General features: G+C 35.5%; 3 protein-coding genes across 3 annotated transcripts in view; all 3 read left to right on the top strand.

The window, feature by feature from the left end:
* Positions 1-16,029, top strand: part of LOC138691564 (zinc finger protein 678-like) — a 225,026-nt gene that overhangs the window by 43,295 nt on the left and 165,702 nt on the right. The gene's annotated exons all lie outside the window — the stretch shown is intronic.
* LOC138691562 (gastrula zinc finger protein XlCGF57.1-like) overlaps positions 1-16,029 on the top strand; it is a 449,766-nt gene that overhangs the window by 376,683 nt on the left and 57,054 nt on the right. The window lies entirely within an intron of this gene.
* On the top strand, positions 2,605-14,494 carry LOC138691567 (zinc finger protein 235-like). The gene is made up of 4 exons (XM_069813659.1): positions 2,605-2,817; positions 4,903-5,040; positions 7,011-7,093; positions 8,657-14,494. Exons 1-4 carry the CDS (start codon positions 2,704-2,706, stop codon positions 9,711-9,713), a joined length of 1,392 nt encoding a protein of 463 aa, XP_069669760.1. The 5' UTR covers positions 2,605-2,703; the 3' UTR covers positions 9,714-14,494.

Raw genomic sequence — 16,029 nt, 5'->3', positions numbered from 1 at the left:
TTTTAACAGTATTCGTATTATCAAATAAATTAAGATTTGAAAGAACAAAATATTATACACTTTTATTGTAAACTTTCTTTTGGAAAATACACGTCAGTTTCCTTTCCAAATCATTTTCATTTAGGAACATAATAAAATTTTAATGGTACAAATATCTTCATACAATCTACCAACATAATGTTGAGATGAAGATCATTAACAAATATTTCAAAGAGCCCTCCAAGTGAGCGGAGTTTTCAAACACAAGAGGGGCTATTTTTAAACTTACTATTCAAGACCATATCATTTACAAGATACTGCAGAGCTTTGTCAAAAAAAAGCGATGCACTACTGTAGACTGAAACTTATGTTTATCTCAATCACCCATGTGATAAATATTTTATTGGCTTCACTGCCATAAAATTTATCAACTTCCTTATTCTGAAGCTCAGATTTCAAATTTTACATCACAGCATGCAACTCAGTCGATGTAAATGTCTTGTGTTCGAGCTGTTATATGATTCTGTGATGCACTTAGTAGATTGTGAAGGGACCAGAAAATGCACAAATGAACTGAAAAATCGCCATCGCCATCTTCACTAAAATCAGACCACAACAAACTACTGCACTCTTCTTCCCTTTGAGATAAGAAATATGACTTCATCATCTTCCAGTTGAAAAAGCCGCGTTCATGAAGCACAGGATGCAATGAAAGACATCGCGTTGGTACCTGCCTCAAAAGTGTTTTATAGTTAATGTCAACAAAGTCAAAAGGATGTTTTAATCCGTTTGTTACTGCAGAAGATGAAAATTCATTACATATATTTATGACAAATGCCTCCGTATGAAGAACTGTGAAAATTGTTACAACAGATAGCAAACAATTATTTAAAATACGGCACTTGGAATTTGTCCTGGTTCACTGCAAACAACTTCTGATGCACAGAAAAAATTTTCTAATTAAATGCAGGATTTAGAACTGTATATACTGCGACTTGAGATAATTCCAAACCTTTTCTATTTAAAATAGTTGAGATGTATTCTGTGATTACTTAAGTAGACTCATTTTCGTCTTGATAGAAAAATAAATCGCGAGACTAACCCCAGTAGTGGGGTTACAGTATTGAATAGATACCGGTACAGGGAAAATCTTTCATTTTCTAAATTTTGCCACATAAACTAATAAACTACTAAAAGAAACAATAACTCTTTTATGTTTCTTGAATGAGTCATTCCCGAGTATGTGGCCAGAAAAAAAGTCCCAACGACACTGGAATCTTTCGTGCACACACTCGATGTTTCGCAAGCAATTTTGGAATGAGATGTGAGTTTTGGAAGCAGTTTATTTGAACAATATTGAGTATTGTAACTTACACTGAGACAAGACCATGGTAAGCCCATACAACAAATGCTACACAAGATTTTTCGACTCTTTCTTTATACAAAATTTGGACATCATACACTATGAGACTTCCTAATTATTTTGTTAAATCACCTCTAGGCTTAATAGTGTTTCTTCAAAGACACCTTATTCTGCGCGTCGTCCTTCATATCTTACATTAATCTTTGTATATCGGTACATAACCTAAATTCGGCAATAGAATCATCACTCATCTGAAGACATTTTCGCCATTCTGTTAACAACTCATCTTGAAAAACATAGTATCTGCCTAATTTATTCTTGTTACAAATTGCTGTCTGGTCAGAAAGCGAAGCTAATGCCGGTCTAGCTGGCTTTGCTATTGATATACATGATTAGCTGGTATTATCCAAGGAAGAGTAGCTATTTTCCCGATCAATAATTTGGCTGGCATACTAGGCCTATATGACGTCACGTACATCCGCAGATTACATTGCAGTACAAAACACTGCTTTAAAGAAACTTGAAAATTTGACTTATCTCAATGAGATTAAAAGAATACTAAAGAAAGTAGGCTAGTGTAGTGAATCGATTTAATATATGTAGGCTATAGTGACACAATTAGTAGTGGATAAATGTAGTAATGCTATCATATTGGTTCCTTGTATAATATTAACATAATTAATTAGCGACCAATTTGACATAATAACTGTAATAATAGAAAACCAATGAATTCAGTTCTACTATATAATAATAAAGTCATACGTCTAATACCTTTGGAAGTATTTGATATTAATTGTGTGTAAATGTAATTATGGGTGTGTTCGTCAACGAATCCGTAGCGTAATGGCTATGATAGTGGTTCACTAAACGAAAGGTTATAGGATCGAATCATGGCGCATTTAAAGCTACCCGTAAGTTAGATATTCCTATTTAACATAAAGTAGCCAGTAGAATGAAGTAAGTAGAGGGAAATGAGAGCAGTAAGAATAAGTGAGGAAGAAAGAGCAGTGCAATGGTGTAGGGTGGGAGAAAGGAGAAATGCGGTAGGTACCGGAAATGAAATTCATATTTAGAGGTATTACCATCGCACTGATTCTTGGATGTTATCTATTAGCTACTATTAATTAGTATTAATAAATAATATTAGAAGAAAATTAATAATGCTACAAATAATTACAATGAGGAATAAACGTTTAATTACTGTAGAACAGTTCTGAACCTCATCTGTCTGAACACGGCCGCCTTGAAAATATTTCGTAAAGGATTTAGTGAACCCTGACTTTACTTTTATCGTAACGATGAAGGAGTTATAGCATGCAAAAATTTAACAACAGAGTTGCTATACGTAGGCCTACGCAAAAATGTCTTATTATTCCGAAGAATGTGTGGACCAGGGACGTGTTCTTACTTCTGAGGTGAAAGTTGATGAAGATCCGATGCCAATTTCATTCCGTATGGTGATACATGAACCAGAGGTGAGTGGAGCGCAAGGAATGCACTCGTGTTCTTCCAGAGCTCATATTTTATTTTGATTACCATAGGCACTACATCCTTTCAACACTTTTGTTGTAGTGCTTTTTACTGTATGTTACAGATGGAAGAAATCTGGTAACTATGTATTTATTATTTATCTCATTTTGTAGCGAAGTCTAATCTTTAACTGTTAAGTTACTTGGTTTGGATCTATATGACTTTAGGATATCGGTAGTGTGTTTATGAGAATATATGTTGGCCAGATTGGAGAATGGGGTGATGTCATGTGGTCGACGTATGTGAGAAGGTTAGTGGGGTAGTTGAGGTGATATCTCAGTGACATGAGGTCAACTTACGTGAGATGGTTAATAGGTTAGTAGAAGTGATATCTTCACAAGGAGAGGACACGCTCTGTATATCACCGAATTAAATGAGATTGTGTGAGATGAAAGTACAAGACGTATTGTTTAAAGTCATGCCTTGTATGGGTGGCCAATGGCCCATCGTTTTGGAAATATTGGCAGAATATTCAATTCAGAACACTGCAATGAAATAATGCGCTCTAGCGGTAAATTACAATACAATTTGAGATGATTCATTCGGTAATGCGGACAAGTGAGCGATACTATAGTAAAGGTCCGAACGCAGCGACCTAATTATTTCCTATAAGTGAGCGCCTATCTTTATTGTCTGATTTCCGTTAATTACACATTGAATTTTTCTTACCTATGATACAAATGCTACAAGTAATAACCAGGTATTGGCAATATGGAAGCAGAGTGCAACCAGTGAAAATTGAAATCCTATTCATAACTGCAAATAGGTATAAATACACATATTGTTATGTGTTTGCTACGTCCAGGAAGTTAATTTATTTTAACTACTCTTGAATGAGGTAATGATAGAATGCATTTTTCTTTTCTAATGCTGCAATGCTCTCTATGATTTCCCTCTAAAAATAAGGATTTGTTTTTGTGTTGGAACTTCATTCCAGATTCTTCTCCAGTCTATTAATAGTAGTATGTATGATACACGTGGCCATAGGAATAAAACTAAGTTCCATTGGAAGACAAAATCGATCTGGGTTCATTTCCCCCACTATTAACGTTTCCTGACAACCAATTATATAACAGAAGTGTAATATGTGAGGAATTAACAAATGCGAAACTGTTAATGTACAGTCATGGAAAGAAATATGCCCAGCTTGGCAATGCAGAACAGTGTATACCAAAATTTTGCATTATAACATTTTTATGATTCTGGTTACTGATTTCTCTCTCACGCGTCTAAATGCAACATAACGCTTTGTGCCGTAGTCTGTTTCTAATTTAGATAGTGTTACAATTCACGAATTTGGCAGTGAATAATTTCCATGTCCCACAATGTTCCTCACTCATACTTGTCCAAAGGACATTGCCAAAAACTTCTTGTCGAATTGTGTGGTAGCTCAATGGTATAATGTTTTGAGTACTTGTCGGTACGAAACAAAATACCTCTAGTGTAACAACTCCGAGTAAGTGAAACATAGGAAAGGAGGGTAGAGGTGTTAGAATCAGGGCGGTAGGGATATTTGGGAATGTTTCCTTTTCTGCAGCACTTCAATGGAACAAAAGTGGGCAGTGGTGGTTTTTCCACAGTTTCCCTTCTTACACAAGGAATTTCTAGCCATTGTGTACTGTCGTCCAAAAAATATTACGCGCTGGCAACAGAGCAATCCATTGTTTGATTGTTTTTTACAAAACTATGGAAATATTGTTGTTAATCTAACACAGTGTTGAAGATATGTTACAATATAATGCACAGTAGTATATTATGTGGGATAATGGCCCAAATATTAAAAAAAAACTGCGAACAGTTAGCTTTGCGTATTCATCATCACAGACGTTAATAACATGTTTAACAAATGTTTTTGCATGAAAATATGCATTTGCATATGATTCCTGGCCTTACTCATCATAATGTAAAACACTTGCTGTGGGTTGTGATCAGGCTGTGACATGCGGTAACATAGAGAACAACTAGTAAAGTTAGAAGTCGTCTTCTAACACTAATAAATTGCTTATTTTAGTCGTCTCTTTGTACTGCAGGAACGAAATTTTTTGGATCAGCCTGTGTCTGGTATAAAGGAGGAATATGAGGACCAGAGCCAAGATCTCACAACTGAGATCAAATTTGAGGAAGATCCGGTGCCAATTTCGTTTCCTGTGGTGAAACGTGAACCTGAGGTGAGTGCAGAACAAAGAATGCATGTTTTGATTCATCCAGATGGATACAGCATACATCAAAGTGTTGTTTAGTTTACTTCCTTTTTTTCTGTCAGTGTGAAGTGCATTCAGCTTTAATATAGGAGGAAGTGAAGAATGGGGAAAGCAACAGGAGTTGATGGAGTCCCCATTGAATTAGTGAAATGCTTGGGTGAACACTAGAAACAAATTCTATCATTATGCAACGAAATATATGGAAAGGCGAGGGACCTGAAGATTTTACGGAGACAGTATTGATTCCAATGCCGAAGAAAATAATGCTAACAAATGTAAGGAGTTCAGGACTATTAGTCTAATATGGCACTCGGCGAAGATTCTCTTGCAAATAGTGAATAGAAGTTTATATTATATTCTACCATGGCAGAATAGTTGGAAGGAGAGCAGTTTGGCTTCGGGAAGGAAAAGGTACGAGAGATGCAATTGCACTGCTACGGACAATCGGTCAAAAGTACTTGGAGAAGAATAAAGAAGTGTATATAGTATTTGTGGACTTAGAAAAGGCTTTTAACAGAATAAACTGATGGGGATCTTAAATAAAATTGGCGTGAATTAGAAAGAGAGACCTAAGATGTTGATAAAGCGTCGTAAAATAACCTACTAAAAAAACGAGAGAGAAGACTGTTCAGTAATGTTTATATAAAACAATTGAAAGTCAGGATAGGAGAAGAAATGTCAGAAGGAAGTCAAATAGGTATATAAGTACGTCAAGGATGTCCTTACCACCTAACCTGTTCAGCATCTACTGAGCTCTACGTGATATCGTGTGTCTTCTGTTTACAATCAGTTGTACAGAGTCCACTTTCACATCAGTTGTGATTCAGTCATTGAGCAGTACAGGACGAGACAGAGGATATCAGAGGACTGCAGATGTCACCCTCAGCCCATTTTGTTTGCGTACAACGAAGCCGGAGATTTTAAATCGAATCGATCATCAAACTTATTTGGATCGAAACGATACATTTCTAAAGATGGGTTCCTAATCAAAACTTTATCTACTTAATCCCCTCTACAACCCCTAGAACTTTGTAATAGAAATTCTGAAACACTCTGTTTTGATGATCTGTGACAGTTTGCAAAGTAACCGTTTGTTGCGAGTAAAGATGTAATATTTTACTCGTATTCTATTCTGCTAATTAATATAGCCTGTGTTCAAAATATTGAGAAACAACACATATCCAACGGCATTTATATTTTTATTTTCTCGGAAAATAGGTGGCGCATAGGGAAGAAATCTACTGAAAATGTTAGACTTGCTGTACCTAACCACATATATTTTTTTACGGGTTCAAACTATTAAGAAAGAGTAGCTGTTGTTTCTGAAAATTTTACTTTTATGGACGTGTGGGGTTTCTCAATATTCCCTTTCAATTAGACACACTGTAATTATTTTGTATCAATAAATTTTACATTTCTATCATAAACTTCAAATACAAACACAAAAATTCTGTTACTTCTAAAAGTGAATAATATGTAATTGGTTTCCTTCTAAAACTTTTTGCAACATGCGCCATTTCACATTCATCAAGTTATCATTCCCCCGTTTGTTGACCAAAAATAATAGATATAACATTTTTAATATTTCACTTTATATGCTAATGCATATACACTAATCACATTTATTTGTATCTTATAGTACTAGTTCCCTCCTAAAATTTCCCGTGCTGTTTCGGACTACACCTTTAGATTATGTGAGTGTGTCTCGATAGTTTAGATTACGCCTTTATTTTGCCACATGTTGAAAAGAGCTTCAAAAACGCTGTTCTATAAGGAAAGGAATTACCCCATGAAATATCTGCCCCAAGAATAGTCATCTGTTAATTAAACTTCTACTGGACTAATACGACTTATATGCACGTCTGTGGTATATAGAATGGTTCCACTATTGTTGATGTAAATTGTGCTATCTTTCTGTTTCATTTTCTCTGTATTAGGAAGAGCAGAGTGGCTTGGACACAGTGAATGAGGAGCCGAGGGTGGAAGGAACAGCAGAGGACAACGAGATTTTCACCGAATGGTGAGTGTGGTGTGCGAGTTTGTGTAGAGAGTTCATTGCCTTTGAAACTTGCTTTTCGTTAACTTTCTACAAGCATCTTCAGAAGGGCTGTATCTCTGAACTAGCACCAACAGATAGCGTGCGTGTATGTGTAGGAATGCGCTTTGAGTGTGCATTTGTTTTCCAGTATATAAACATTGAGGATTTATGTAGTGTATTGATATTTTAAATGCTCTTAAAAATAGCTTTAAATGCCAAATTATTATTGTATTCCACTATGGAGGCCTAATAACCAGGGAAAACGTTTTCCCTTCAATCAGTTTCCGAAAGTTGCTTACAGCTAGCTGAAACCTAGTGAGGTGTCTGTGCATTGTTGTGCAGTGCAAGGTCTCCAGATGCTGTTGTCGACGGACCTTGCTGTAGTGTATTGACAACTGATTGGTATTAATAATTAGGACATTCCTGTCAAATGATCTTTAGTATATTATTAACCACCACTCAAAAAATTTAATCGAAATATTTAAACCATATTAATTAGAGTAGTATGGAAATGTAGCAATGAAACATGTTTAGGTATTTGAATTACTTTATGCTCGTATTTCGTGTGTTTTTGTGGACTAGAAAACTGCCGACGTTCCAAACTTCCAATTCATTGGTAGCAGTCAGTAATTTAATTCTTAAGTAATGGAGAATAGAGTCCAAACTCTGGAAAGGATGGAAAGAAATCTGCTTAAATATTTCTAGTCCCATAAAAATATTGGCGGAATATTCTTCAAAGAATTGTCGCCATAGTGCAATCTCGCGCAGTTCGAGCACTTTCACTGCGTGCATCTGATGAAGAATTTGATTCAGCAAATATTGGTAATTTCATACATTCTTTGGAAATAATTCCGGAGCTTCTTAGTTTTTAGCTACACATATTGTACTGCATGGCAACAATGGAAAAAATAACCTAATTTGAATGTGAGAAAATAAACTATATATTAACATTTTATGTGGTATAAGAATGAACTACAACAGAAGGTATACACCATTGAAATCCGAATTGGGAAGGAATTGCACGAACTAGCACATTCATGCCCAAAAACGATAAACCACTGGTAAATGATTTTTCTTTGTAGGATACTCTTCGATTAATGATAATACTCATAATATAGATACAATTGTTTCAATTGAGAATGTAACTATATCATGAAAAAATAATTTCACTTGCGTTTAAGGACATGGTAACATTAATTCTTTACGTTTAATTATATATAGAATAATATAGTGTGTTAAAACAATAATTGTGTCCAAAGTAACCCTAACCAGCAGGTGGCTTTAGACAGAGAGATTTCTCAATAGAAAGGCTAACCAACTAAGAGTTGGCAAACATGGTATTTTCCACATAAAATTTGTTGTACAGGTTAAGACTGATCGTTGAGACAATTTTCATATTTCCAACATAACTCATAATTTCTTTATAGCGTTGTATCTCTAATGGTATGCTTCTTCTGGTGAAATAGGTTCGTTATGTTTGAAGTTCATTATAATATTGTATATTTGTTGCGACTATTCTATTGACTGATAGTATATTTTCGTCAGGATTCCAGCTACCAAAAAGGTGTCTGTATCATCAGAATTCGACGGTATTGCACATGAAGGGAACGAGACTATGCGTGAGATGCCCAGGAATTCAGATTCCTCAGGAAAACATGCCCCAACTCATGAAGATAAGCAGGAATTGCAATTCGAAATGTCTAAAGAATGTCTCTCCAATCCGGCAAAATCAACGATGCATTTACGTGAGCGTGTAGGCAAGAATGTTTACAAATGCGATATTTGTGGTAGAAGTTTTTCGAAGTCGACTAGAATAAAAAGACATGCACTACTGCACACAGGAGAGAAACCTTTCAGATGTGATGATTGTAGTAAGTTCTCTCAGTCCAGTAGTCTAAGAAGACATGAAGGACGGCACACAAGCGAGATACCCTTCAAATGTCAGGTTTGTGGCAAGTGTTTTTCACAGTTGTGTCATCTAAGAACCCATGAACTCCTTCACACAGGCGAGAAAAGTTTCAAGTGTGATGTTTGTGGTAAGTGCCTCTCGACATCGGGAAATCTGAGCGAGCATAAACGCATGCACACTGCTGAGAAACCTTTCAAATGCGAAGTTTGCGGTAAGTGTTTTTCTAAGTCTTGTAGTGTAAAATCTCATGAACGCCTTCACACAGGCGAGAAACCTTTCAAATGTGTTGTTTGTGGCAGGTGTTTTTCGCAATCGTGTCATCTGAAAAGCCATGAACGTCTTCACACAGGCGAGAAACCTTTCAAATGCGTTGTTTGTGGCAAATGTTTTTCTCACTCGTGTAATCTAAGAAGCCACGAACGCCTTCACACAGGAGAGCAAACTTTCAAATGCGATGTTTGTGGTAAGTGTTTTTCGCAATCGTGTAATCTAAGAAATCATGAACGCCTTCACACAGGCGAGAAACCTTTCAAATGCATTGTTTGTGGTAAGTGTTTTTCGCAGTCGTATAATCTAAGTAGCCATGAACGCCTTCACACAGCTGAAAAACCTTTCAAATGCGTTGTTTGTGGTAAGTGTTTCTCGCAGTCAAATCATCTAAGAGGCCATGAACGCCTTCACACAGGGAAGTAAACTTCCAATTGCGTCGTTTTTGGTAAGTGTTTCTCGGCGACGCGTACTCTTAGGAGGCATAAACTCGTGCACAATAGTGCGAAACCTTTCAAATGTAATGCGGTGGTTGTTGTGTTTACCTAAATCGAGTAGCCTGAAAAGACGTGAACACCCGGACAAAGGCGAGAAACCTTTAAAATGCTGAGTATGTGGCAAACGATCTCAGATTCCACATCCTTAAAAGCTTGGAATCCTGCACACATGCGAAAATGCGCTATTTGTTGGATTTGTTTTTCACTTTCGAATGACTAGAGGACATAAACTCGTGCACGAATGTGAGACAGCTTTCAAATTTGGCGTTTCTTGGAGTCTACCCTAAAAGGGGATCACGTGTGCACAGCAGCGAGAAAATTGTCAAACGTTATGTGTTTCTTTCAATCTCCTGCACACAGACGTGGAACCTTTCAAATGTAATTATTCTGGTGTTTATCGGCGATGCGAAACGTAAAGAGACATCAACACCTGCACACAGTCGCGATATCTTTCAAATGTGATGATTGTGGGAAGTGTTTTTCGATGTGAGTTATGGGGCATTCCATGTCAAATCAACACAAAAAAGTGGACTTTTCAACCCGACCACCTCAGATTTTCATTAAATTCGGTGGGATGGTAAAGAACCTTAAGTTAAGTAATTATGTACAATTTTAGCTCTCAATAATGCTCGATATCCATACAGCAATTCTGTCAATACGAGAAAAAATGTAAAAATGTCGCATACTATGTCAACAAAAATAATTCATTATTTTCCTTTCTAATTGAGGTAGAGTCTTAAACTTGGGCTTATTTTAAAGCTAACGAATCATACTTTTCAATAAAAATAGGTTTGCATCGAAGTATCGAATTCTTTATTGAATGATCGCGTGAATCACATTTTAACATTGAATATCTAAAAATGCGGGGCACAAGTTATTTCGCCAAAAATATATGTTATAGAGGTAAGAGCATTCTCTCCTTGGTGTAAGTTTCATTTTGGAAACGTTTCAGGAATATCAGTAAAAAAATATGTCAATGTATTGGTTTGTAGCACTTAAACCCGTCTTACACCAACATTGCATGCGCGCGAGTTCGTACTTGTCTGATAAGCTGCGTCGTCGATCTGTCAGGCCGTCATGAGTGGCAGTTTATACAGTCTTCAATTTATACAAAACGTGCGATCTGTTTCAAGTGCATTGTCGTTAGTTTTCGTAGTATGTGGTAGTTTTGTGCGATGTAGTGGAGTCGCGTTTTAAGTTATAGGCCTATGTTTGCTGCAATCCCTTCGAGAAATCAGGGCATTGTAATTAGAGGAAAAATTTAAGAAGTGTTATATCGTGGATGCTTAATGTATTTCCTGATTTAAAAGAGGAACAAAAGGTGTGCGCTATGTGTCGCAAAGAAATAAAAATATAATATGATGCTATTACGCAGAATCCTCATAATGACTCTAGTAATGAAGAATACGTCGACTCTACAGCAAATGTAAGTTCATTAAATACAAGTCTTTTTGACCAAGGTATGTTCCTTATTAAACAAGAAAGACTACAACAAGAGAAATATAAGAGACAGAAATTTGAAAATATTGTAAAAGACAAAGTCTTCGATATTAAAGATGCCGAGGAACCAGGACCTTTCTGATTCTGAAATTTTGTCTCAGTTGCAGGAAAATTTTCAAAATTCAGGTAAAAGTGAGAAAATCACCATTTTAACACTACTAGCTAAATTCTGGAGCGTAAATAATATAAAAAAGAGTTTCTTTCAACTTTCGAATACATAACTCGGAAAGCCAAAGTCCTGGCAAAGGGAAAAGAATTTTGTGTTCACCAAATCCGAAACCTGGAAAACCCTTGCTCGCGGCTGTTGCCGGTACAGTTAAAGAATTCTGTTGTTCTGACGAGATAAGCAGAATGATGCCTGGTAAGAAATATTTGTTGTGATTAAAGAATCAGGGAGTAAAGCACATTAGCAGAAATTAATTATATGCAGTGTTTAAAAATTCTAACCCTGACCAAAAAATTGTATTCTAGCTGGAGTTAGTGGACTATACTGCCTGTGTTTGTGTCCTTATCAGAATGTAAAACTTAAGCCGGAATCAATTTATTAAAGTTTCAGGTCTACGTGGATTTCAAGAAAATTTTTCTTTATACCTTCCAACTTAACTTTTCTTTGCTACTATGGTGTACAATCCTCCTCATATAAATTGCTTGTTCAGGAAATGTACAGGATGTCCTGAAACATTCAAAATAAGAGAGAGTTTAGAGAAATGTTTCGTGTAAAACTTCAGTGAATCAGTGACCTACAAGCAGTGGATGACGACTAACCGATCAACGCTTGAGACTATAATGAAACCCACAGACAAAGTTTTTGACTGTCTCTTGGAGAAACTTGGTGATTTACTGACTCACTTATTTATATTATCTGAACAAAGTAAGTTTCTACGTGATATGAAATCATTTCTACAGCCATGCCTGCTTATTGTGTTATGCGACTTCGCTGAAAACTATTATTTCGTAATCCAAGATGAAATTCAGTCATATCACAGGACTAATGTGCAGACAACCATTCACACTATTGTAATATATTATAACGAATCGTCATCCGATACAGTCTCTATTAAAAATCTGGTAATAATTTCACACTGCCCGAAATATGACACTACAGCTGTACATCTGTTTCAAAAATATTAATATTAATATTAAAACAAACATCTGTAATTCACAGCAAAAAATATGTATTTCTCCGATCGATTCTCTGCTCAGTATAAAAATAGGAAAAAATTTCCTGAACCTCACATAACATGAAGAAGATTTTGGATTTCCAACAGAATTGCATTATTTTTGCATATCGCATGGCAAAAGAGCATGCGACATTGTAGGTGGGACACTTAAAAGGTTTGCGGCTTGTGCTAGTTTGCAGAGACTATCCGATAAACAAATAACTACACCTAGGGAATTGTACGACTGGACAAGGGATCATCGCCCAAACAATAAAACCGTTTATGTGACTGAAAAAGGCTATACTGAAGAGGAAAAAAATGCTTGCTCTTCGATTTGCAAAATCCACCGCAGTGCCTGGAACTCAAGTTTCATACAGTCCTGCTGTTTAGGATGGGTATTATACTTGCTAAGCAGTTTTAAAATACAGCTGAAACAACGCAGCATCCTGTCTGGAAAGATGATCAGGCTATTTCATCTCAGCAATGAAAGGTAACATTTCTTACAGAACTTCAAGTTTAACAAAATCCATGTGACAATAATTGGTTTCAGATAATAATTTAAAAAATTCGAATTATGTACTAAATGTTAAATTACATAGCGACATTCAAGAATATGATCAAATATAATTAAATACAACGAATGTGTGGGACATAATTATCGCGACTTATATGGTTAGCTTACGCTTGCAGTGACATAATAATTTTTATCTTTGTAACCTATGATGATTTCAAGTTGAAACTTATCAGTTCATTATATCACTAATTGAGGCGTACTATATATTTTTTTTCATTAAAATAGAACCCCCGCATTTTTAAATATGAATATATGAAAATTGTTTCACCATGTTTTTTTAGTGTAATTGAATACATGCAGAAAACAATATAAGTAATAAAAACTATCACATATTAAGAATGTATCACCCAATTTTTATAAATTTATCTGGAGACGTTGTTGAGATATATAATTTTAATTGAAACGGCGTGCTTACAAAAATGTGATTTTTCTTCATGTTTGAAACGCCACTGACAGAAAACGAAAAGAATAGGACATATGAAACTCTGCAGTTTTAGTTAGCGCGGCAAGTAAAACAAACCCTCAAAATTTGAAAGAAATCTGAGTCGGTCGGGTTGAGTGCCTTGTTGATTTGATATGGAATGACCCTTATACAAGAAAGCATGAACAACTCCACGCAGGCGAGAAGCCTTCTAAATGCAATTTGTGTCTAACTAATACTCGAGTACAGAGTAGGATGGATGCGAACACGATTAATTCCAGTTTCATTATTTATTTGTGACAAATTGCCAAATACACGATTTTGTAGCTATATTGTATTATCATTAGTTTCTTTTCTAATTGAACGACGATCATTTTTGTGAATTGAAGCCAAAAACAATTCAGAGGGATGAACAACAATGCAGTTCACTGCAGCCAGTGCTGAACTGTGACTGGATTATAGTTATTAATAGTATAAATGACTAGAAGTAAAGCTGTCATGAAATCAGCGCTATTCTGCCGTATTTTTTTTTAATAATAACTCGAGTAATTCATTATATATCGCAAGCCCTTTTCTTTCCTGCTCAAAGTATGTTGATGCCACAAACACTGCAGGAAGAAATATTGTTCAAGTTCACATTCTTCCTGAATACAGCACTCCTTGTCCACTATTCAAAATCGTCGATGGTTTTCAAAATCATTTCTACCGATTTATCCTTCGCTATTCTGAAAGACTGAGCGTTCGAGATCTCAAGTTTAGTTGTTGCAAGTGTGTCTTGAGAAGGACTTTTAAAGTTATAGAACTGACTTGAATCAGATACTTCCAACATTGGGATGGTAAATTTTTTTGTTATATAATCATTATTTTTATGGTGAAACCAGATATTTTTGCTCATCTTCATCAGTAAATCCCATAGCTATGAGGCAGAACAATGAGAACAATAACATCCTATTTTTTATACATCTTGATTACTTACTTTTAATCTCACTAACGACTTGGTATATTTCTTATATGAAAAATATCCTGTATTAAATGAAATCATTATGGTATTGTATCTTATTTACTAGCAAGTGTTATTTCAAATCTGAAGGAATTTAATAATTTTTGTATTTTTTCATTGAATCACCCATCTTTTTCGCGGCAGACTTCATATAATCTTCTGCTTTCTTTGTCTCTTTTTTTTATTGGTTATGTGCACTATCATTGATTTTTCAACAAAATCACGATACCGGTACAAAATAAGTTGTAATTTTTGCAAAAATCTGACAGTGAATAGGATACTGTAAATACTACAGATATCCACTGGTGTTAAACCTGAAACCATTGCCTTCTAATGGCACGTTATTATATGTGAAAACAGTGATGTTCCTAGCCATATGTTTTGATACAATTTCGAAATATTTCCAGGACCCGTGTTACATGGCCCGTTGCGTATTTAAATAACGGTTGTTTCGTTTACTTCCACTCACTCATAAAATTTTTAATTATTAATAAATGTTCACATAATTTTTCTATATTTTTTGTTCACTGTTTTCGTACTATCAATTACTTGAGGTTTTGAAAGAACGAAGTATTACACATTTTATTTCTTGTGTAATCCTGCATAATTTTTTGTTGGCCATACTTTATTGTTGACGTCGCGAACGTTTTTGTAACCTATATGGTGGTTATGTTTGATTAATGTAATGTAGTCGCCATTTTCTTAAGAAATTGTATGAAATCCACAGACTTTTTTCTGTCATGCATGGTTTTTTTTATATTATGTTGTGATATGTGATGTATGGAAGTTTTGTTGATAAAGTAATACTTTGGGACTTGGCAGGCCTAGCTCCCTAAAATAATGTAAATTTGTATAGGTACATTATATTATATGGCTCCCATAAAATTTCTTACAAAAATGACTTTATTCCATTGATCCAATATGTTCTCTGTATAGCTTACAAAAACGTCAGTGACGTCACGGTCCTTATATTGATTCTTTAAAATTACGTAATATTCATTGCCATGTCGACCTAGTTGGCAAGTTGGTATAGCGCTGGCCTTCTATGCCCAAGGTTGCGGGTTCGATCCCGGGCAAGGTCGATGGCATTTAAGTGTGCTTGAATGCGACAGGCTCATGTCAGTAGATTTATTGGCATGTAAAAGAACTCCTGCGGGACAAAATTCTGGCACATCCGGCGACGCTGATATAACCTCTGCAGTTGCGAGCGTCGTTAAATAAAACATAACATTTTAACATTTTCATTGCCATGTATGCATTTTTTCTCACATTTTCCATAAGAACTCTTTGATGTCAATCAATAAGATGCCGTCACCAATCTTCATACCAGCCAGTGCTTTTATAATGTGTTTAAGATATCCAAGTAACAGAGGGCTACAAATTACAGTTAACTCCTAATTTATACATAATAAACTCTTTGTTACCACATACATATGTTAAAGTCAGTGGTGTAAAGATCATTTCGAACGTCTCAAAACAGCAAACGCTACCTGTCTGGTGTTGTTCATTTAGTTGTAATGGATGTGATAAGATGGAACCCAGTTTGATCCATTAGCTGTACAATCATGTGGTGACGCTGACACAATGGAG

This window comes from Periplaneta americana, chromosome 16, assembly GCF_040183065.1.
Source record: "Periplaneta americana isolate PAMFEO1 chromosome 16, P.americana_PAMFEO1_priV1, whole genome shotgun sequence".
In the NCBI taxonomy this organism is placed as follows: Eukaryota; Metazoa; Arthropoda; class Insecta; order Blattodea; family Blattidae; genus Periplaneta; species Periplaneta americana.
The sequence above is the reverse complement of the archived record's forward strand: the minus strand, read 5'-3'. Positions and strand labels throughout refer to the sequence as shown.

Coding starts and splice junctions, on each gene's coding strand:
- LOC138691567 (XM_069813659.1), top strand. CDS start 2,704: ATGTCTTATTATTCCGAAGAATGTGTGGACCAGGGACGTGTTCTTACT. Junction 5,041..7,010: donor TGGTGAAACGTGAACCTGAG/GTGAGTGCAGAA, acceptor TCTCTGTATTAG/GAAGAGCAGAGTGGCTTGGA. Junction 7,094..8,656: donor AACGAGATTTTCACCGAATG/GTGAGTGTGGTG, acceptor TATTTTCGTCAG/GATTCCAGCTACCAAAAAGG.